Source organism: Conger conger, chromosome 11 (assembly GCF_963514075.1).
Source record: "Conger conger chromosome 11, fConCon1.1, whole genome shotgun sequence".
NCBI lineage: Eukaryota > Metazoa > Chordata > Actinopteri > Anguilliformes > Congridae > Conger > Conger conger.
In genome coordinates, this window is record NC_083770.1 from 45162461 (window position 1) to 45185037 (window position 22577).

The 22577-nt window shown below is 47.9% G+C and overlaps 1 protein-coding gene and 1 long non-coding RNA gene across 3 annotated transcripts in view; one reads left to right on the forward strand and one right to left on the reverse strand.

Annotated features, from left to right (window-relative positions):
• Positions 1–1892, forward strand: part of LOC133140221 (uncharacterized) — a 16462-nt gene extending 14570 nt beyond the window's left edge. The window contains exons 2-3 of the long non-coding RNA XR_009709999.1: positions 2–168; positions 1762–1892. This is a non-coding gene — a long non-coding RNA (uncharacterized LOC133140221). The remainder of the gene's footprint in view (position 1; positions 169–1761) is intronic.
• The window catches only part of tacc1 (transforming, acidic coiled-coil containing protein 1), a 32019-nt gene that overhangs the window by 4652 nt on the left and 4790 nt on the right, over positions 1–22577 (reverse strand). The window contains exons 3-7 of one of the 2 annotated variants that reach the window (XM_061259903.1): positions 10446–11211; positions 6731–6791; positions 5135–5321; positions 2650–2702; positions 1–11 (exon numbers count right to left, since the gene is read on the reverse strand). The exon at positions 1–11 is cut by the window's left edge and continues 124 nt beyond it. In XM_061259903.1, coding sequence (XP_061115887.1) covers positions 1–11; positions 2650–2702; positions 5135–5321; positions 6731–6791; positions 10446–11211 — 1078 coding nt within the window. The remainder of the gene's footprint in view (positions 12–2649; positions 2703–5134; positions 5322–6730; positions 6792–10445; positions 11212–22577) is intronic. The other variant, XM_061259904.1, reaches the window with a different exon arrangement.

Genomic DNA, 22577 nt, shown 5'->3' on the forward strand with positions numbered 1-22577 from the left:
GGGTCTTCATACTGCGGAGAGGAGCAGAAGAACGCTGAGGGTCAAAGTCCTGACTTCAAGGAACGTCTGGGATCTGCATTAGGCCCTTGTCCTCCCCCACACTTATACACACACTGCAGTTCCTGTACCTGGCTGCAGCTGTGGACATCTTCAAAATGGATCCTGGAGGTACTATTACAGACCTTTCCCTAACCGGCCAAAACTTCAAGAATTTGATTACTTTTCCCAATGTTGCATTACATTTTTACAGTTACATTTCCATTTTTGTCATTTGGCAGACACTTTTAATCCAAAGCGACTTTCAAGTGCATCGGTTCTGCCACAGGTTAAAAGCATCAACTCCATAAATAGTAAAACACGTTGCAAACAGAACTTTAACATTTGGTGCATTGAAAGGATTGCCAATTTAAGTCACTAGAATTATCAGCCAGTACATTGTGAAAACAGAACACAAAGCAGAAATGGCATCACATGGTGCTTGCTTTGTCCTGATAAGACACCAGAAACCCCACTCACTCAGGTTTCAAACGAGAAAAAAAACGTTTTGACTCAGTTTTAATCATGTGAGGAAGGTAGAAGTTCCTCTTTTGTCCAACAAGGCAAATCCTCATGACTAAAACCCGACCCCACTTGTCAGCACCTGTTCCCTACTTGTCCTCCTGCAGATTATGACAGTGTTTAAATGATAATCCCCTTTATCAAAGTGTCCTTATCTCCACCTCAAGCGGGGCATTCCCAGGTGTGGAAAAACCTATGATTCACTCGCAATTTTTGTGAAGGAATCGTATGTTTTTTGCGATTGCTTTAGGAGAATATGGCAGCGTTCTGTGAGACGAACAGCAGTCTCACAGATTACAATATTTGTACAACCGATTGATAAAAGCCTATGTTGGCTCTCTGCCACTGTGTTGTTTTTCCAAGAGATTACAAAAAATGAAAATGTATCTATGAATGTTTAGCAATTGGGAAACGTGCCTAAGTGAACCTCTCTTGGACCCTGTTCAGACATGTCATTTCCCACTGGGGTTTAAGTTTGATGGCCTAAAGATCAAAGATTGTATACGCACATAAAGTCTAAAGCACTGATTTCATGTCTCCAAAGACTAAAGCGCACAAGCGAAATATGAGTTTTGCTGTATGGACTCTCTCCAGTGTTGGTCACGGCCGAGAAGCATCACAACAGCACAAATGCAAATGCGTAACCTACTTTCCCCTTTGTTATCAGAAGGGCCTCTTTCCGTCTCTCTGTTCTGCACTTGTGTTTATGTAGGTCACTGTGATGTTGTTACAGTTGGTCAAATATAAATCCTGATTTATAAACAGATCACATGCTGAGCACAACCATTTCACTGCACCCTTTATTGTTGCTGATCAGTAATATAGCTTGTTTCTGTCAGTGTATTACTGCTGGGCTAATAAGCTACATAGCAATCTCTCCAGTCAATGCACTCCCATTCAAACTGAACCTACAGCAGCAATTACTCAGCCATCTTGTTTTCAATTCCAGGTTTAATAGATACAGAGCGGTGCAATGTTTTTTTCCCCAGGATTAAGGGACAACAGAACATAACCCTTTATTGCAATTCAATATGTACAGTATGCGTGTGTTTACATCATTGCAAACCCATGTTGAATTGAATTTCAGCTGGTGGATTTATCTTGCATCGCACTACCACCTAGTGGCCACAAACAACTGTTCAAACACAACCATAGAGGAATTCATTAATTCATTCATTATCCTAACCTGCTTATCCTGAACAGGGTCGCAGGGGGGCTGGAGCCTATCCCCCAGATTGGGCGAAAGGCAGGAATACACCCTGGACAGGTCGCCAGTCCATCGCAGGGCACACACACCATTCACTCACACACTCAGACCTACAGGCAATTTTGACTCTCCAATCAGCCTAACCTGCATGTCTTTGGACTGTGGGAGGAAACCGGAGTACCCGGAGGAAACCCATGCAAACAGGGGGAGAACATCCAAACTCCACACAGAGAGGCCCCGGCCGACGGGGATTCGAACCCAGGACCTCCTTGCTGTGAGGCGGCAGTGCTACCCACTGCACCATCCGTGCCTCCCCCATAGAGGAACATCATCAGTAATTCTTTATGAGGCGGTTACCCATCAGCTCTATGGTACATAGAACTGATCACTGCAGCTCAACCCTGTGCCTGTCTTTCACACTGCACGGGGCAGAAAGCCACTCAAGTCCAACCACTGTGCATTTCTGGGTATAGCTGGTTAAATGGCAGAAGCCAGTTTCATACGAGCAAGGACCAGGCCACAGCTTCACACTCTGCACCCGTGGTGTGTGTCTTCACTGACTGGATGGTCAAACGGTAATTTAATTATAGATCTGTGATGATTAAGTACGTGTTCCTCAGTAGTGGCAGGTTGCAGGTTCATTTGCCAGGTAGGACACTGGGTTTGTACCCTTGATTAGAGTACTCAACCTGCACTGCTTCAGCGTATATCTGTGATATGCTATGTACGAGCTGTGTACATCCCCTGAATAAGAACCACTGCTAAGGGCCTGTAATGTCATTTAATTTCATCTTAAAATGCAAGCAGTCTTCACACTGGTGTTCTCTGTTCATCTGTTCAACAGTCCTACATAAAACCTGATGCAATCATGAGTTTGTACTCACTGGAAAACAGGGCTCTTTTTCCTCTGGATTGTCTGTGATCTTCATTTCTTTCCCTGTAGGACACAGAACAGCACAGTTCATACACACTGTATCAATGCCATGTCCCACAGATTTATTCAGGTCACCAAATCACAGGTGTGATGAAAAAGCACACCATCAGTATCAACCTACAATAACAAACAAGGGACGGAGAAATCAGAAATGTATTCAAATTCATTTTGTGGCAAGGTACTATACAGTATTGGGAAATTACATAAACAATATTTCAGATTTGTTTGAATGACAAGTTCTGAAAGTACCAGTAGGTGGCAGTATATGCCACTGCAATGAGACTTCCCCAGCCAATGTAACACAAGACCACAAGAAACACAATAAATGGTTATATTATATAATAAAAACTATTTTATGTGCATCTTCTAGTACAATTAAATTCTTGATCATCACATAACTTGGCAGAAAATCGCTTGAACACTATAACAAGCATCTAGCCACACTATTAGGCAACATATAATAAAATAATGTCTCTGACCTAAGAGTACAGTCAGATAGAACAGTCTGCATCACTGAGCACATCTATATTACATAAACCAATGAGCAAGCCCAGCAAACCAGCCATGCGCAGAACCTCACTGCCTCAGATTCACAATTCATCTGTTACATTACAGCACAGACCCAAACCTAGAGGCAAAATGGTAAAAAAATCTATGTATGACACACAATACATAAAGACAGAACATTACAGTACAAATGGGACTTCAGTCCAAATGAGCACAACTTCATGAACAGAATTCTTCCTTGGAGTGTAGTCCTAAGCTTTACCCTTTGGTATAAATCTCACAATGCTTTTCAAGGGCAGACTTATAGTACATAAGAACGTCAGATTGATGTGAGGTAACAGGACAAGGACATATAATATGTCAGATTGGAGGTCACATACTACAAACTACAGCCTAAAATAAATATTGATTCTCACTTTCCAAATCTTCAATAGACAGCAAGACTGTCTAAAAACAGACAGCAGCCGAGGATAACTGACAGAGATCTTTGGGGAGTCTTTTCTCAGCACAGCTTTCATCAGCTCCCACACAGGGAGGGAGATCTGGAGCTCTGTGGTGCATTTCCCATCATGCACTGGGGCAGTGTTATGAAAGCTCCAGCAGACAGTAGGCAATGTCTGCATGCTGTGTGCCAAGACACAAGTCCTCTCCTATGTAGGTCTTTTTTTAATACCTCACACCTGGGACTCCGGGAGTTGAGTTAGCAGCACAGTTAGGTGTATGGGTGATGGGTGTGTAAGTGCTGGGGGTTTAATAAGTCTTTGTTGAATGACTCACCCTCTCCTCTAGTCTGACATGTATTTTATCGATTTCCCTCTGGTTAACATCCCCACAAAATGACCCACGGGAAGTTACCAGGCAATTTAATTGATGATTCATTTAGGCAAGACAAGCTTCAGGGGACTTTTCTGCGGAGAGCATCTGGACTGAGCATTGTGAACAGACTCAATCAGACAAAGTTCCAAAACTACAATTCCCAGCGCCCAGTGCACCCACTCACTGGCAGAGGTTGGCTTCGTAAAAAGGACAATGATGGACACCACACATAGCCACACAATTTATTTGTCTGTGATACTCGATTTCCTGAGCTTTTCATTGGTCCTTGCTTTCCTGTCCATACTCCACTGTGCATCAAAAGGGCCTTTACTCACAGTAGTGAAATGTTAGACAGAATAATGAGTGCAATGCTATAAGACCCTGCACCTAAAAGGTATTCTCCTGTGTTTACACAATGAGTAATATAACAGACTGCAATAGGCTTTAGCCAAGAAGAGTCATAAAACACTGAGACTCAGGCTAGCCATTACACTAGCCCAGAGAAATAACCGAGGACCGTTATTTACGGTCTATAAACACAAAAGAGAGACAGCAGAAAGCAGATAGGAGAAGAGGAAGCACTGTAAAAGAGGAAGAGAGCAAGGCAAAACAAATAGCGAAGAATAAAGAAAAACAAAGGGAGAACATAAGGAGAGGTCAACAGAGGAGAGAGCAAAAAGAACTGATAGTGACCGAGGAGGGACAGAGGGAGAACGAGACAGAGAGAGAGAGAGACAGAGAGCTAGTTGTCAGAAGAAGAATTACATCTTCAGTAACACACAGCATTCCATGGAAAACCGCCCAGAGACAGTACACCGGGTGAGTTAATGTTTATCGCTATTCGAAGACCTTGAGGGAAAGCAGAATGAAAAGTGGTGAAAGACACACACTTTAGAAGAAGGAAAGGCCTTGTGCTGGTCAGGAGAGGAGCTTCTGTAAGTTGGACAGTGACCGTGGCAGCGATTACAACTGCTAACCTTCTTCTTAAACCCTAACCCTAATCTTACAACTCCCGGTACAAAGTGCCATACAGAAACGAACACTGCAGAGGAGAACATGCAGGCCCACACACACACACAGGAAGTGACCCGAGTGACTGGTGAATCTCTCACCTTCCCCAGCCAGCGGTCTGCTGCTGCTGTTCTTGCCACCGCAGTCAGAGAACTCCTCCTCCTCCTCCTCCTCCTCCTCCTCGGCCTTGCCCGGTTTGGAGCCGGTGGAGGCCAGCTTCTCCTCGTCGGTGGCATGGCCCTCGCGGTGAGCGATGCTGGGGACCTTTGCCTCCGCGACCTCATCGTCCTTCAGACAGCGGACAGACGGACGCACACAGAGGGACAGACAGACGTGAGTGTGATAATACAGATACGATCCCAGTCAGCCTGGCGATTGCTGTAGGTTTCCCAGTCCTAGTTTAAATACGGTTTTCAGGTCGTTGACTCAGAACCGATTTCAGGCTGTAGTTTCAGAACACCTTTCAGACCCTAAATTAAAACAGCATTCAGGCTGTAGTTTAAGAATGGTTTTCAGGCCATAGTTTGAGAACAGTGTATAGACTTGTTAAGAACTATTTACAGGCTATAGTTAAGAACAGTTTACAGGCTGTAGTTTAAGAACAATTTTCAGGCTGTAGCTTAAGAACAATTTTCAGGCTGTGGTTTAAGAACAGTTTACAGACTGTAGTTAAGAACAGTTTACAGACTGTAGTTTAAAAACAGTTTACAGACTGTAGTTTAAGAACAGTTTACAAGCTGTAGTTAAGAACAGTTTACAGGCTGTAGTTAAGAACAGTTTACAGGCTGTAGTTTAAGAACAGTTTACAGGCTGTAGCTTAAGAACAATTTTCAGGCTGTAGTTTAAGAACAGTTTACAGACTGTAGTTAAGAACAGTTTACAGACTGTAGTTTAAAAACAGTTTACAGACTGTAGTTTAAGAACAGTTTACAAGCTGTAGTTAAGAACAGTTTACAGGCTGTAGTTTAAGAACAGTTTACAGGCTGTAGTTTACGAACAGTTTACAGGCTGTAGTTTAGAACAGTTTTTAGGCTTCAGGTTAAGAGCAGTTTTTATATTATGGCTGCTGGCGTACAGACACTTTTGTCGGTTGAGCAGATGAAGGTACAGCGTGTTTCCTCTGCACCACCACAGAAGCTCCCTCGTCTTTAATCTCTGTAATTCGATTGGCCGGCTGCCTCAGAAGAACGCCGCACACAAGAGGCGGTTGATGACTCATGCGTTTGTCAGCGTGCCAAGGCCGCAGCACAGCAGCAGGGACAGACTGATCATCGGAGCAATGCGTCTGCTGACCTGCAGAGGGCGCTCTTCCAGAGCAGGGACCAGGTGGGGAGAGGTATGGTGCCTGTTTGTTACCAGGACGGATCTGTGCCTGCATATTCAGCCTGAGAGATCTCAGTACACATACAAGCTGGGTGAGCCCTCTGCCCTCTGTGACTCAAGACAAAGCGTGCGTGCGCGTGTGTGTGTGTGTGTGTGTGTGTGTGTTTGCGTGCATGTGTGTGTGTGCGTGTGTGCGTGTGTGCGTGTGTGCGTGTGTACCATGCGGATTTGCATTTTGTGCCCTTGTTGAGTTCCCTGTCCTGTATTATTACTCAAACAGAACTCTGTGCTTCTTAACTTAATAAACTTTAAAACCTTTGCAAGCTTTATAACATTTATCAGCTTTATAAGCTTTATAAACTTTATAACCTTACCTGGCCACAGATGTCCAGAACCAGAGACTGGTTTTCATATTTCTTCACTTTGCACGAATTCCTACAAAGAAACAGGGCAGTGGTCAGAAAAAGAAAAGATGGTTATCACTTATGGACTGGCTATGGCGCTCGAACAGGTTCAGCTCTGAGCTATTCACTCAGAGCAGCACTAGATGAAAACTCATCTGAACAGGAACATCACACTGAAGTCATTATGGCACGGAGAGAAAGCCAGCTTTGTAAACACACATCGGGCTTGCGATGCCATTGCAGTGCATTCAGTCAGAAACAAATTGAGTTTGAAAGCTAAAGAAAAATGCAATAAACTTGCCTAATAAAAAATAATTGGGCCCGTAATTAAGCTACTGCAGTGTACACAAGCAGAAATGTGCTTGGCCTAAAAATGTTTGTTCTCTGCAATGAGGGAAGATGAAAGCGTTAGCAGCAATTACTGAACCAGGAATGCGAGTGTAACGTTTTTAGTCCCGGTTAACGATTGGCTCGTTTGAAGAAGCGACAATGTGACCACCGAGGCAAGTTAATCCACACGCCCCACTAATACTGAAGGATCAATACTGACCCATCTGATCACGCTGCAGGCCTGTCTGGGAATATTTTTAATTACTGCGAGCAGGAACAAACACAAGGCCTGAACATCTCTGTGTCACTGCTAACACACACGGAGGCTGATGCAATAGCCAGAGAAATCACCTACAGACCACACAGTGCAGGACTCGGCCAGTTAGTATTTCACATTCTTCAAAGGTTTTCTTTATCAACACTTCCTGTGTTATTTTCCGGTCATAAAAAATGACAAAGGCTATTTGAACTATGAAAGCCATACATGTTTTAAAATAGTGAACGAAGCCACAGGTGAGGTCAGCATGAACAATGAACTTGGATACGAGTCACTGAAATGCCAACATCCGTCCTCCTTATAAAGGGATCGCACGGAAAAATGTTCTTTCAGCTGGTGCGTTCACTTATACCCGCCACTAAACACACAAACTCTACAGATCTGACATCATACTGCACTGAATACATGCAAGTGATGTCACAGGTCATCAGGACATCATCTCCCTTTCCCAGAGAGGTACAGCTATAGATCATGGATTTCAGGATTTCCTAAGGCAAAGCAGTGGGATGCAAACGTGCACGCTGTGTTTGCTGTGGTCATACTAGTACACTTCAGCTCAGACATTTTGGTAAAATAACAGAAGAGCAGCAACAGCAGCCTACCCTGCAGATATGTCTCATACAGGAAATGAGCAGGAAATACTCATCGAGGAAACCATTTTGAGAATAAAACAAACTAAAACTACAGAGGGCACAGAGGATGGTGATTTATGAACATCTCTCATTTGATCCCTGTTTGAAAATTGCAGATTGCTCGCATTTAAAACAGTGAAGACCTTTGTTTATAAACACAACAGAGCAGTGTCGGCCCTTCCCCCAATGTCTCCTTTTGAACTTTCCCTTCTCTGTATTCAAGTTGATGTCCCCCCCCCCCCTCCTCCAGTGAAGATTCCCTTTAACAATCCCGTGTTCTCATACACACGTAACGAACGAGCCCCATGAATTACGGATGTCTGGTAAACACTTGGGACACACAGCGCAGGCCTCTCTACATCAGAAGCGGAAATCGGAGAAGGATCGAGACGGAGCGCCTGCACTGTCGAGGAAGACCCAGAGACAAGATGGCGGCACAGCGCAGTACGGCAGGAGGGTCGCACGGCGGGGTGGAATGGGGAGGGCGTGGCCGGGGGGAAGCACAGCCAGCAGACGGCTCTGGTGTCTGCAGCTTAGGGCTGGGCACAGCGGCACACATACCTGAGCTCCAGACCATGCAGGGAGACACACTCAGCCGGGACGAGGGGGAGGGGAGGGGCACGAGACGGAGGGGAGGGGGCCGGCCAGACCGCAGAGAGAGGGGGGGGGGGGGGGGGGGTGAAAGAGGACTATACCTACTTACAACAGAAAACAGAGAAACCGCACTTGCTCAGCTGTCCTGACACAAACAACGCGGGTGGGGCACACAGAGACACGCATGTCATGGAGGGAGGAGAGGGGTGGGGCAGACGGAGAGTGGAAAAGGGATGGAGAGAGAGAGAGAGAGAGAGAGGGAAAGAAGAACAGATGAGTGTATGTTTAACTTTGCGCAGTAGAGAGAGACTGAAGTGCCAAGGTTAAGATGGGTTTAGTTAAAGCAGGAGAGAGGGCCTCTTCTGAATAGGGAACGGGAATTATGCTGAACAACTGCTGAAAATAAAACCCAATACTAAAATAACACTTTTTCTGCTCAAATTCTCCAGGAACAGCCATTCTATTGCAGTAATTTCTTTTAAAATCCAGAACATTTCCACAGGGCGGGCAGAACAAAGGGTGCTATGAAATGTTATAAATATCTTATGACTACATCAAAACATTTTATACTCGCACGAGAGGGGACAGGGTAGTATGAAAGAAATGGATTATCATTCTTTAATTACGGTCTATTTTTGGAAATGTTAAGTTAAACCCAGGGGCACTTCTTGTCAGTGTGTCTGCATTCATGCTATCAGTGCTGACTGGCGAATGTTATCCAGTAATATGAGGGCTCAATTTCCAGGCCTTATTTTTCCATTATAGGCAGTTACACTGCAGCAGTGTCCAGTTTCACCTGGCCCTGCCTGTTACAGTGCTGGACTGAAGCGACTGAAGGGATTACCACCACGGGGAGAGAGGAGCGGCTCTAATGTCACTCATGGGCAGCAGGCTGTCCAGCACCCCACAGGAAACAGTCCCAAAAAGCATGACCGACACCCCACAGGAAACAGTCCCAAAAAGCATGACCGACACCCCACAGGAAACAGTCCCAAAAGAGCATGACCCGAACCCAATAGTTAACAAGTCTAAGGAGGATGACCTACACCCCACAGCTAACAGTCTGAAGAGCATGACCTACACCCGACAGCTAACAGTCTGAAGAGCATGACCTACACCCCACAGCTAACAGTCTGAAGAGCATGACCTACACCCCACAGCTAACAGTCTGAAGAGCATGACCTACACCCCACAGCTAACAGTCTTAAGAGCATGATCTACACATCACAGCTAACAGTGTAAAGAGCATGACCTACACCCCACAGCTAACAGTCTTAAGAGCATGATCTACACATCACAGCTAACAGTGTAAAGAGCATGACCTACACCCCACAGCTAACAGGCCCTAAGAGCATGACCTACACCCCACAGCTAACAGTCTGAAGAGCATGACCTACACCCCACAGCTAACAGTCTGAAGAGCATGACCTACACCCCACAGCTAACAGTCTGAAGAGCATGACCTACACCCCACAGCTAACAGGCCCTAAGAGCATGACCTACACCCCACAGCTAACAGGTCTAAAACTCCAGCAAAGTCAGTGCTGAATGTGTGATGAATGATGTCACTGCTTTTCATAGATGCTATGCAGCTGCGATTGTGTCCAGAGATTGTGTATCAGGAAAAAACGTGTTCAACCAAAGTGGGTGGGTGGGTGTGTTTGTGTGTTTGTGTGTGTGTATGTATGTGTATGTATGTATGTGTGTCCGTGTGCGTGTGTGTGTGTGTGTGTGTGTGTGTGTGTGTGTGTATGTCCGTGTGCGTGTGCATGTGCATGTGTGTGTGTGTGTGTGTGTGTGCATGCATGTCTGTGTGCGTGTGTGTGTATGTGTGTGTGCACTGGTCACTCACGTGATCATCCTGCCCTTGTTCCTCTTGGGTGACTGCTTCTCCTGGCCGTCGGCCTGCAGCTTCTGGCAGAGCGGCTCTTCTGCTGCAGAGGGGTCCGTCTTCAGCGAGCCGTCCACGGCTAAGGTCTTAGAGGGCTGAAAGGGGTCCACAGAGCCCTCGAAAGCGTCCGGGTCAAAGCTGTACGAGCCCTTGGGCAGAACTGCGTCCAGCTCTGCCGGTTTGAGCTTGGCTTTTTTGGGGGTGCGTCTGCCGCCGGGCTTGTTCCCCGCCTTTTTGGCCGAAGCCGTCTTCACCTCCCCGGTTTCAGAGTCGTCCTCCAGGCCGAACTCCCTCCCGATTGGCCGGCCGTCTCCCGCCGTGACCCCGGCGACCCCCGAGCCCCCGTTGGTGAACGGGTCGACGTTGTCGTTGTACCGGTCCGGGTCGAACCCGGGGGCGGGCCCGTCGTCCACCTCGCCGGGGTCAGGTCCGTTCAGAGGGCCCTTCATCTCCAGAGACGGGGGCCGGGCCCGTTTGGGCTCCGCCGGGTCGGGGCGGGCCCGGAGGTTGAGGTTCTGGTTCGGGTCGGAGACGGTGAGGCCCGCCAGCATCTGCGCGGCGCCCTTCAGGTTGTTGAGAGCGTCCCGCTCCTCGCCCGGCGCCTCGGCCCGGTCCTGGTCCCGGCCCGTCAGCGGGAGCCCGTTCCGGTTGGAGTTCTTGTCGAGGAGCGAGCCGTGCAGCCCGGCAGCGGTGCAGATCATCTGCGTGTCATCCTCCGGCAGACCTGCTGAGGAAGAGTCGATGCGTCACGTTACGAACTACAACACAACAGAGACGCCCTGCAGCCAGGAACACAGACCTCACATTCAGATGTTCCCTAAAACCAGGGTCAGGCAAGATATCGGCAAGAGAGCTGTGAATAAGATCATTCTTTATGTTCTTCATGACTCGGCTAATAGATCGGATTAACTGGTGACTGGTGTCAGAGTTTGCGGGATCAGGGTAAAAAGATAGTCACATGACTAGAGCGGGGCAGAGGGAGCCCGTGTTTTTTCATGGCCACATTCCACACTGTTGAGGAAGCATTTGTGGTCTGATGACAGAACTGGAAAGCAGGAAAGTTCAAATCACTCCGGACATGGGAACAGATGGCAGAACAATGGCATGGTTTCCCTGCTCCGGCCAAAATTAGCCCGATTGCTTCCCATCACCGCTGGGACAGGCCGCGGCCATGCCTGCCCTTTACTGCTGTGTGCTGGGAAATACTCCAGGTGCATCTCCTCACATAAGTTGAGGAGATGCCCAGTGCCATTCACTAAATAGTCAACAAAAGCAGTCTTACTTTTCCACACATTAAGCAAAACTGTGCTTAACACTAAATGCAATGAGGGATGCTTTGGTGTGTGTGTGTGTGTGTGTGTGTGTGTGTGCATTTGTTTCTGTGTCTATGTGTGAGGGTGTCTCTGCGTGTGTGTGTCTGATAGTGTGTGTGTGTGTGTGCGTGCATGTATTGCAGTGTGCATCTGTAGTGTGTGTGTGTGTGTGCATGTTTTGTGGGATTTATTGCCACTGGCATCAGAGGTTATAGAAGATTAAATAAAGTCTCATACGATTGCTTATAGCAATAAGTAGTTATTCCAGTAAATACCTTTCTCTGGTGAGCAATTACTGTAGCAGAACAGCTACGACAGTACAGATGGTATCAAATTAAAGCCAATCTAGTGTGGTGAGGGCTCTTATTCACACACGGCATCCAGTGTGAGCACAGAGCAGGGAGAGCAAGACAGAGAGACAGGCTGAAACTACAGAGCAATAACGCTCACTTTAACAAGCACACGAGCCCAGTCTCCTGTCTCACAGATAGGACAGCCACGCTCAGAGGTGCTGGGGCCTCTTCACACACAACACAACACCGCACGCTCCCCCCCCTCCCCCTCTCTGCCCACCTGGCAAAGACCCCTGTTAAATCTCCCGTCTTCAAAGCCCCTGCAACCGAAAACACGGGTGCAGCCAGCCAGGCCAGCGGCCACCTTTTACTGCCTGGTAATGGATTCTGAAATAGGCTGTTAAGTTAAATCCAGATGGGGGATGTGCGTATGCTAACGCAGCCAACGCTAGATGGGGGAAAAGATGGCGTCTCTCTCAGCTGGATGTCCTCAGTAGCCCTCGGTGCTGGGTGTGTGGCTTCAACAGTCTTGTAAACAGCCATGAAAACAAATCTGTCAGCTATTAGAGGGAGGGGAAGAGAGAGTGTGAGAGAGAGGTTTTGTGGCCCTCAGCTAGCCAGGTGTGCAAGAGAGATGAAGAGAAAGAACGAAAACGGTTATGATGCAACACATATGCAAGTACTGAACTGCAGTTCCTCTGCGAAATCTCCGTCTGAACCCTGAGACAAGCCCGGCTTATACCTTTTCTGGCAGTTTACGGTTTAGTAATTATTGTTTTCTTTTTAGACGCACTCAATAGCGAAAGCACTTGAAATCCTTATTTCCTCTTATTGGACTCTCCAGTGCATTAGCAATAAAGAGAGGCCCGTTTCATTACAACCTCTTCACAGAACAGACTCAAAGTGCAAGTGTGTGTGTGCATGCGTTTGTATGAGTGTATGTTGGGCTGTGTGTGTGTGTGTGTGTGTGCATGCATTTGTATGAGTGTATGTTGGGCTGTGTGTGTGTGTGTGTGTGCATGTGTTTGTATGAGTGTATGTTGGGCTGTGTGTGTGTGTGTGTGTGTGTGTGTGTGTGTGTGTGTGTGCATGTGTTTGTATGAGTGTATGTTGGTGTGTGTGTCCATTTCCGTTTCCATGCACGCATGTTCATGTACGTGAGTTTGTTTGAGTGTGTTAGTGTGTGTGTGTGTGTGTGTGTGCCAGTATTCCACTGTATTCCAGCACCTGTAACTCATCACCAGGCTACAGATGAGAAGCAGGACTGCCTGTTCCTCTCGTGAGTAGAGACCTTCAGAGCCACCAGGCCAAAAGGACAGGGAGTTTCACAGGAGCACAAACTCAGAACACGGTTCGGAAGCTTCGCCCGTTCTGTGCCGTCTAACCTCACTGCTGCATTTCATTTCACATTCCACAAAGTCACAAATAGACAAAAACATCCTCAGCTGACCTGCATTTTCCAGAACCTTCCAGCTGCTTCCTCTTACACACGGCCCAAAGATCACACGTGTCAGGCTAAAACACGGACCATATGAGAGAGAGAGGCAGACTAGTGCAGGAGAGAAGAGTCCAGCTCACATACCTGCTCTCTGCTCCCTCTCTCTCCCCGACACCGGCGTTGTCATGGCAGAGTTCACCAGGACACCAGGCCCAGCGTTCACCAGGACACATGCCAGAGTTCGCCAGAACACATGCCCGAGTTCACCAGGATACCAGGCCCAGAGTTCACCAGGATACCAGGCCCAGAGTTCACCAGGATAGCAGGCCCAGAGTTCACCAGGATAGCAGGCCCAGAGTTCACCAGGACAGCAGGCCCAGAGTTCACCAGGACACATGCCAGAGTTCACCAGGACAGCAGGCCCAGAGTTCACCAGGACACATGCCAGAGTTCACCAGGACACCAGGCCCAGCGTTCACCAGGACACATGCCAGAGTTCACCAGGACACCAGGCCCAGCGTTCACCAGGACACATGCCAGAGTTCACCAGGACACCAGGCCCAGCGTTCACCAGGACACATGCCAGAGTTCACCAGGACAGCAGGCCCAGAGTTCACCAGGACAGCAGGCCCAGAGTTCACCAGGATACCAGGCCCAGAGTTCACCAGGACACCAGGCCCAGAGTTCACCAGGATAGCAGGCCCAGAGTTCACCAGGACAGCAGGCCCAGAGTTCACCAGGATAGCAGGCCCAGAGTTCACCAGGACACCAGGCCCAGAGTTCACCAGGATAGCAGGCCCAGAGTTCACCAGGACAGCAGGCCCAGAGTTCACCAGGACACATGCCAGAGTTCACCAGGACACCAGAGTTCACCAGGACACCAGGCCCAGAGTTCACCAGGATAGCAGGCCCAGAGTTCACCAGGATACCAGGCCCAGAGTTCACCAGGACACCAGGCCCAGAGTTCACCAGGACAGCAGGCCCAGAGTTCACCAGGACCGCAGGCCCTTTCCCTGTCTCTGTGAGTCCTCAGCATCGTGGTGAGGACTTATTCTTAACTGAACATTCTAATGCTGGTGCAACAATAACTGCAGCTAATTCAAAGCAACAAAAAAAAAACATTCCAAAAAACTAATGGTTAGTAAATAAGTTAAAGATATTTATTCATATATTGATAATAATGAATGGCAATCTGTGTTATTTCCCCACATGTCATTCTCCAGTGCATGAATATCATGCAAAAAACACATAATGCAATGCAGAATGTTCCTCTATTTAGTATGTGTCTCCATGAAAACAGGAAGTGATGCAACCCAAATGCCCCCCCCCCCCAGAGGAAAATATAAATAATAAATAGTTATTAACAACTAAATCTTTTGTGTTAGCTCATCTTTTATGATCTTTTATGAGCTAACACATGGGGCCACGTCAAAGTAATTTCCCCTGAGATCGTGATATGGAAATAAAGCTTAATGCAAAAACTCATTGATGTCGTTACAAAGACAAAGAGACTGTTTAGCAGCCACGTGTGAGACATTCATGCGTCTGTGTTCTGCTTTTTCACAAGCGGTGTCCATGGCTAAGGGGTCCATTGTTTACAGAGCGTCGATCGGGACAAACGTCACTGAACTGTTCTTTCTTCAAACCCCTGACATCCTGAGGAAGTTGCCAAGAGAAGCGTATTCACAAAGCTCCGACTTCCTGTTCAATAACACACACACAGCGACTACAGGGACAAAGGCCGCTACGGCTTTGAAGTCTCCCATTGTTTTCTACACAGAACACCACCTTCATTTGAAATGTATAGCTACCATACACAGTGCAATACTATAGTATTACCTTCCAGTTTCTACCGCTCAAGTTGGCCATTTTGTGTTTGCATACTCATTTAAAAAGGGTTACATCACTGCTCTTTGATGTGTTAGTGTGCTCCCTTCAATGACTGAACACCGAGCACACCTGACCTGTATCAGGGTGATGGGCACAATGTCAAATCCACCTGCCCATTTATGGTACCACACTAACATTATACTGTCCAGCCATTTTGTTCTACGGCCTGGACAGCAGGCTACAGGTCTGTGTTGTCGAAAAGGACTTGTATGAGATGTACAGTGGGGACACGACCAAGAACTGAACGGCGGCCTGTAGCGTAGTGGTTAAGGTAAATGACTGGGACACGCAAGGTTGGTGGTTCTAATCCCAGTGTAGCCACAATAAGATCCGCACAGCCGTTGGGCCCTTGAGCAAGGCCCTTAATCCTGCATTGCTCCAGGGGAGGATTGTCTCCTGCTTAATCTAATCAACTGTACGTCGCTCTGGATAAGAGCGTCTGCCAAATGCCAATAATGTAATGTAATGTAATGTAATGAACGTTTTCACTATTTATCAAGGGCTAATGGCAACATGATACTCCAATTACAAATCTTATTTCAGAATACATAATTGAGAAGGGTATTGGGATGACATTCCCACCACAGTCACCAGTACCCTGTAGGAGCAGTCGAAGAGAGGAAAGGCCTGACATCAAGTAACATTCAGCAGATCCATGCATGGGAAGTACTGGGATGAAATGGAGGATGAGGTGTTGTGTAAGCAGGTGGGATCACTGCTTCTGCAATATCTCCAGGTCTGTATGCAATGTGAGGTCTTTTGTACAACCACTCCCTGGCTGGGTTTGGCGTTTGACTACATTCAGATGGTCCTCTGAGGACACACTACGAAGAATTTTAGACGGAGATCAGGGCTAAGTGGGCCTCAGCAAAATAAACAAACAGAAGAAGGGGAACTTATCAACTTACAGTATCACACACAAAGCTAATGAAGCATTGCATATACAGGAAGCCTGCATCAACATGTAATGTGTCACAAGATAAGATCTTTGCTCTGGTGTAAACTCCAGCTATGATGTAAATGTATTAAATGATCAGTAGATGATCAGAAATACCAGCCACCAGCTGTTTCAAAATAAAGCTTGTGCTGGTCAAACCATGTTGGCCAAATCATGTGAAACCACGCTGACCAACTGGTCAACCAGCTACCAGCTGTTTCAAAACCTAGTTTTACTAAAAGGTTTACCGCCCTGATTCTGTCCACACTTAATAAGGAGTGCAGCAACATCCAAGTATTATCCTTTTGTCAGTTAGGACAGTACAAGAGAAGTTAATTCCCAGTGGAGACAGTACAGTACCTGCAAACTGCAGCATCAAACACTCATTCATCCCCAATACCCCCCACACATTCTATTCCCCGCACACAGCAACAGCGCTAATGCACTTTAAAATAAACCAGTCCAACTGAAGCCATTTAAGCTGTCGACATGAAAGACTTCGTTCGAAAAAGCATCGCGGACGTCGAAACACCATTCTCCACTCCTGCAGTGACTCTGTGGCTTTTATTATGTTGTGACTGAGAGCTCGGCAGAGGAAGATGAAGGGGTGGAGGACGGTTTCGAGCGGAATGGGAGTCGTGCTTTCAGGAGATGGAGGCGAGCCAGGTCTCAGCCGGCCCCCTCTCGCTGTGCCTCTGTTGACGTTTGTTTGCCTCTGTAACCATGATCCGCCCGTCCGCCAACTCCAGGAATCTGCGACCGCCGCAGAGGAGCCCAGCCTGCGGTTAGCCAGCGGTGGAGAGGGAGTCCCAGCCCGAGCCACACCCTCCAGCTAGGGCCAGCTCCCACCCTCACACACCACAGGTCCAAAGAACCAGCAGGGCCAGCTCCCACCCTCACATACCACAGGTCCAAAGAACCAGCAGGGCCAGCTCCCACCCTCACATACCACAGGTCCAAAGAACCACCAGGGCCAGCTCCCACCCTCACACACCACAGGTCCAAAGAACCACCAGGGCCAGCTCCCACCCTCACACACCACAGGCCCAAAGAACCAGCCAGGCAAACGCCCAAAGACAGGGTGATAAGCTGCCATCAGAACTGTGACTCATACCCTACCCTCTCCACACCCTAATTACCCATCAGCCCTCTCCTGTGAGCGTCTAAGGAGGTAAGAGCAGCTGTCTGGCAGACGGAGGGTTGCCGGTTCGATCCCCTGTCCAGGCTGTGTCGAAGTGTCCCTGAGCAAGACACCTAACCCCTACATGCTCCTGACGAGCTGGTTGGTGCCTTACATGGCAGCCAATCGCCATTGGTGTGTGAGGGTGGGTATGAATGGGTGAATGAGAAGCATCAATTGTACAGCGCTTTGGATAAAGATGCTATATAAATGCCAACCATTCACCATTTACCAAAAGACCAGAGTGAGAGGCCCACACACACGCAACCAGAAAACCGACAGTGGACAGCACTGCTCTGCTACAGCACACTGCTGCCAGGCACTGCCGCCTTCACTTCTGCTCTTGCATAATGTCACACAGCTGAACTGCGTTCGGTTGTTTTTATTGGACGAGAGGGAAAGGTCGACCTTCAGTTCACAATTACTCACCGAGCAGAGGAAAGGGTGAGGAGTCGCTGAGTGAGTATGGAATAAAGTAGCGCTGAACGCATATTTCCGTGTCTTATACAAAGCACAGAGCCAGAATTTTAAACAGATCAGTGTCAGAAAACTGAAGGAAAGCACTTTATCCTTGAGGGAAGGGGCCTGACTAGTGTCACACTGAAGGGGGGAGGGTGGCATGCATTTCCCAGACTCGTTCGGAGGATCAGTTTCATAAAACCGTGGCACACATCACGTACCGCGCCACACTGATCCCAACACAATAGGAAACGTGAGAAGGGGCAGCGCTGACACGTCTCCTAAAGTGAAGATCACTCATCCATTCAGGATATCTGCTCCCGCGGATCCGCACCAGAAATGCACACTCTGGGGTTTTCGTACTGGTCCAGGGGGATCGGCCGTCGAGATCGCGCTCGGATTGCTGTCCGAGCGGGGTATAAATCGCAACGGAAGCAACGGAAGAGAAATTAAATCAAGCTGAGTGCCGGCACAGACGGGAGAACAGTGTGTGCTGAGGGTCGGGGTGCTATGGGACACAGAGCAAACAAAAAACGGACTAGAGCCCTTTCCAGAATATTCTCAAACCCAAAGGAGGAAAAAATGAAAAGAAAGACAGATTGAAGCTCCCCACAGCTTCCCATAAAATCAGCTTCAGGGCTTGAGCCACCCTACTGGCGAAAGGATGGCACATTTATTCTGGGAAGAAAGGGCCGCCATTTTGTGTCTTTGTGTCAGGGCGTCCGGGAAGACGCCGCTCATGCGGAAGGCCGTCAGGGCTCAGGACAGCGAATCCTTTCTCTTTCCCAGAGCCGCTTCACCGGTCACGAAACCCAAGGCACGGGCCAGCTTCCGAGAGACAATGGACGCGGAGAAGCTTCCCGGTTCTCCCACGCTCAACCGGTCACGTAGGGACGCTGATTCATTTCGGCACTCGAGCGCTTCATACGGGCAGACTGGATACAAACAGAATCATTCTACCGAACGGATCTCACAATCATGCAGTAAACAAAGAGACTGGCAGCTGACACATGGACCGTCAGCTTACATAATATATCTGCTCGGAGGACACCCTGCTCAATAGGGATTTACATTGTACTTGTTGTCTGAAAGCTGCACTTACAGTAGGGTGCGCAAGGGATTGGTCTGCAAACGTCCCGTTTCTGGCCTGGTTCCTACACCACACAGTGACCCAGTACACAACCCATACCAGTTTCATTTCCTTATGAATCAGATACCATCAACTCTAGTCCTAGAAGGCAGAAGTATCTGAAGATTTGGTTGTTTCAGTTCAATCAGTAGCTAATGCATGCATTGGGAAACTATGTGGCTTCCTTATGCTGCAGCCCTGCAGGACTGAGGTTTGAGGTCCCTGTTACAAATCTGTTTAAGGAGGGGCAGGCATGCAGGGTGGGCCATGTATCACAGCTGGCTGGAAGAAACCTGACCCATCAGAGACTGCAGTGTTTACACATCCATCTATTAATACAAACCGCCAGCGATTTGCAAAACTGCCTCCACTCTAATGACACTGTTCTATGTGAAAAAACTAGATTACTCCAAAACATCTGATGGAGGCGCCAGGCTGAGAGACTCAATAGCAACAGTTACAATAATAGCTGCTCCAGGGCCTGGCTGTTTACAGTCAGAGACAATTCAGATGAGTGAACGGGCATAACGTCCTACTCAGTATATGGTCAAAGCATTCGCATTTCACATAACGACACACACATCTTTATAAACAGCATTTTAGCATTTACGTTTACCTTATTATGGTATTATTATACGTATTGCTATCCCTGCTGAGAACTCCGGCTGAAGCCAGCGGTGGTTTTAACATGGTGTGGCAGCCGTCGGGGACAGCCCCAGGGAGAGGTAATAGATGGGCGATACGTCAGGTAGCAGTGGAGAAGCTGCACGCCTATGTTACGAGAGGGCCGATGATGTCAGCGGCGAATCAACGCAACTCGCCGCACCGACAAAAGGTGCAGACACTAAACTCCACCTCTTCCCCCCCACCAAACAGCAATAAACTTGCGCTTAAACTTGAATTTTACTCCTATCGCCCAGAGGTTTGTCACAATGGGCATAGAGGCAGCTGGTCTGTGGCTGGTCTAAGCTGGTCTGTGGCAGTTCAAACTGGTTAACACAGGTCGAGGAAGATGGTGGCCAAACTGGTGGATGAGCTGACAATCGACTAGTCAGCCGGCGAACTGCTGGTCGACCAGCTAAAGCCAGCTAGAAGCGTTGCAAACACCACTTAGACCAGCTTAGGCTGGATGGGGATTGTCATTATTAATTGGCAAACTGAGGATCAGCAACCACATTCGCTTCACAATGGGAACAAAAGTCTGTAATGTGCTGGATGGATTTCAACGACCTCCTTGCAGTGTGAGAGGCTAACGTTCACCCCACAGCACAGAGGGTTCAGACCTAGCGCAGCTTTCCTGGAGATCAGATCCCATATCACGATAACACACCGCATTCTTCAGCGATCCCCGGTCCTTGTTCATCCTTTATTGTATTTTTTTTTCCCCCACCATGAAAACGGTTTTGTCAGCATTAACGTGTCTAACATCGAACGGGGTTTGAATTTCATCCGAGCGATACGGAAGAAAAGAAACGAGCCCGCTACATTTGTTGATGTTATTTCTGCAGAAGCTGCTAATGTTTTAAGTGGAAACTGAGGCAGAGAAGAAAACTAAACGCACTGCCAAGAAAGGCTTCTCACAGCCACTAACGGTCTGCATTAAGCTCCTTCACAGAGCCTGAATGGGGGCTGTTATAGGGACTAAAAACAGAGCCATCACACTATGCCAGAAACCTTCTCCTCAGCAACTGTACCAAAACCACTGAGCCTGTACAAAGTCTAAAGGCTACAGGCCCGGCACTTCAACACAATCCTAATGCTATTCCTTTAAAAGTGTATAATTTCTCCAAAATAATAAAAAGGTTTATAAGATGTAAATACAGCCAAATGTTGTTGCCATAAACAGTCCCAAAGGGAGGAGTGGAATTTTCTGTAGTGTTGTTAGCATAAGGCCAAACCTTTGTTTTCACAAACAGGACAAAGAAGGGGATGGATTTCCTTCATAGTTTGAGGAAAAAAACTGTCCCAGTTCAGCCATTTGCGAGCACTAGCCCGATAAATCAAAAACCAGTGGAAACCATTGACCATTTACCCCGGGAAAGACCCAGGACAGACCCAGGGGAAGCTCAGGATAGGCCCCGGACAGGCCCCCGGACAGGCCCAGGACAGGCCCAGGACTGGCCCAGGACTGGCCCAGGACTGGCCCCGGACTGGCCCAGGACTGGCCCAGGACTGGCCCAGCGCACTGGAGCACTTCACTGCCCTGCAGAGTGAGATTAATGGCAGTCCCCTCTGTAATGCCTGGGCTGAGTTTGGCTGGGCTCTCAGCTGATTGAGTGCCATTGCAGAGTAGCCATTTCCAGCAGCTGAGCTTTGTGGTTTTGGAAAATTCACAGGCAGACATTTTACAATCTTTCTGTGCGATTTAGGGTGCAACTATTCTAACGCAAAAGTGAAGAAAATCACGATTTATCCCTGTCAATAGAAAATGCAAAGGAGTCGATGAAAAGAGTGATGCTTTTTGTGCATTTAATAACCAAGCTTATTTATACAACATTACCCTATGAAGACCACGCATGACATGATACCTTTGATCACACACAACAGACACTGAACACTGTTTAAAGTGCAAATGAGTGCTTATTTTCCCAACAGGCAGCAGTATATTATGGCTTTAGCAGAAGCCATTCCTGCACCCCTGCTGTACTACAGTAAACATAATGCAGACCACCGCTCCAGAACGTCCCCTCGTCTAAATATAGACTGCATAATGATTCCAATCTCGTAGCGATTCTTTTATTCATGAGAGGAGCAGAGAAAGAGATCCAGGCTGCGTATTTCTCCTGTTGAGAATCCTGCTTGCATTCATCCAGCTCCAGTCAGAAGGAATTCTACAGATGAAAATTAAAATGTCTGGATCGTGACAACACGGTGCCGTTCAGTGTGCTATATAAAACTCTACAGAGCTCAGTGGTGATATGTTATTAATCCCCAGCATAAAGCCTCGTATAAGGTCCTGACAATGACACATCATATCCCTATCTGACGTTCAGCCACAGAATTACAGGCTGTTTTTCTCATTCAGCTTCAGGGAGGGCTCTGCTTTGCATCAAGCCTCAGGTCTCCAATGCAAATTCCAGCCATTCTATCCAAATGGGCCGACAGCCTTGAAAAGACCCTACTTTCTCCATTCCGCGGAACTGATTTTGTGTCTTTGTGTGTGTCCTCGGCCGTCTATAAGCCGGAGATAAAAGCTTATCGCCGCCTGGCGCGTGCAAACGGACCAGCACACGTGAGCGAGGCCGGGTTCGGCTCTCCGGCAGAAGCAGTGTGACACACTGTTTTGCCCGGGCCCACGCTCAGAGCCTGTTACCCTGGCAACAGCAGTGATGCCACCTCCAGCACTCCGTGTACAAATGGAGTGCGTGGGAACAGGGTGAAGTGGGGAGAGGGGGGGGGGGGAGGAGGGTGGGAATCTACTTTTGGTTCAGTGTGCCCGGATGTTTTCCCAGGC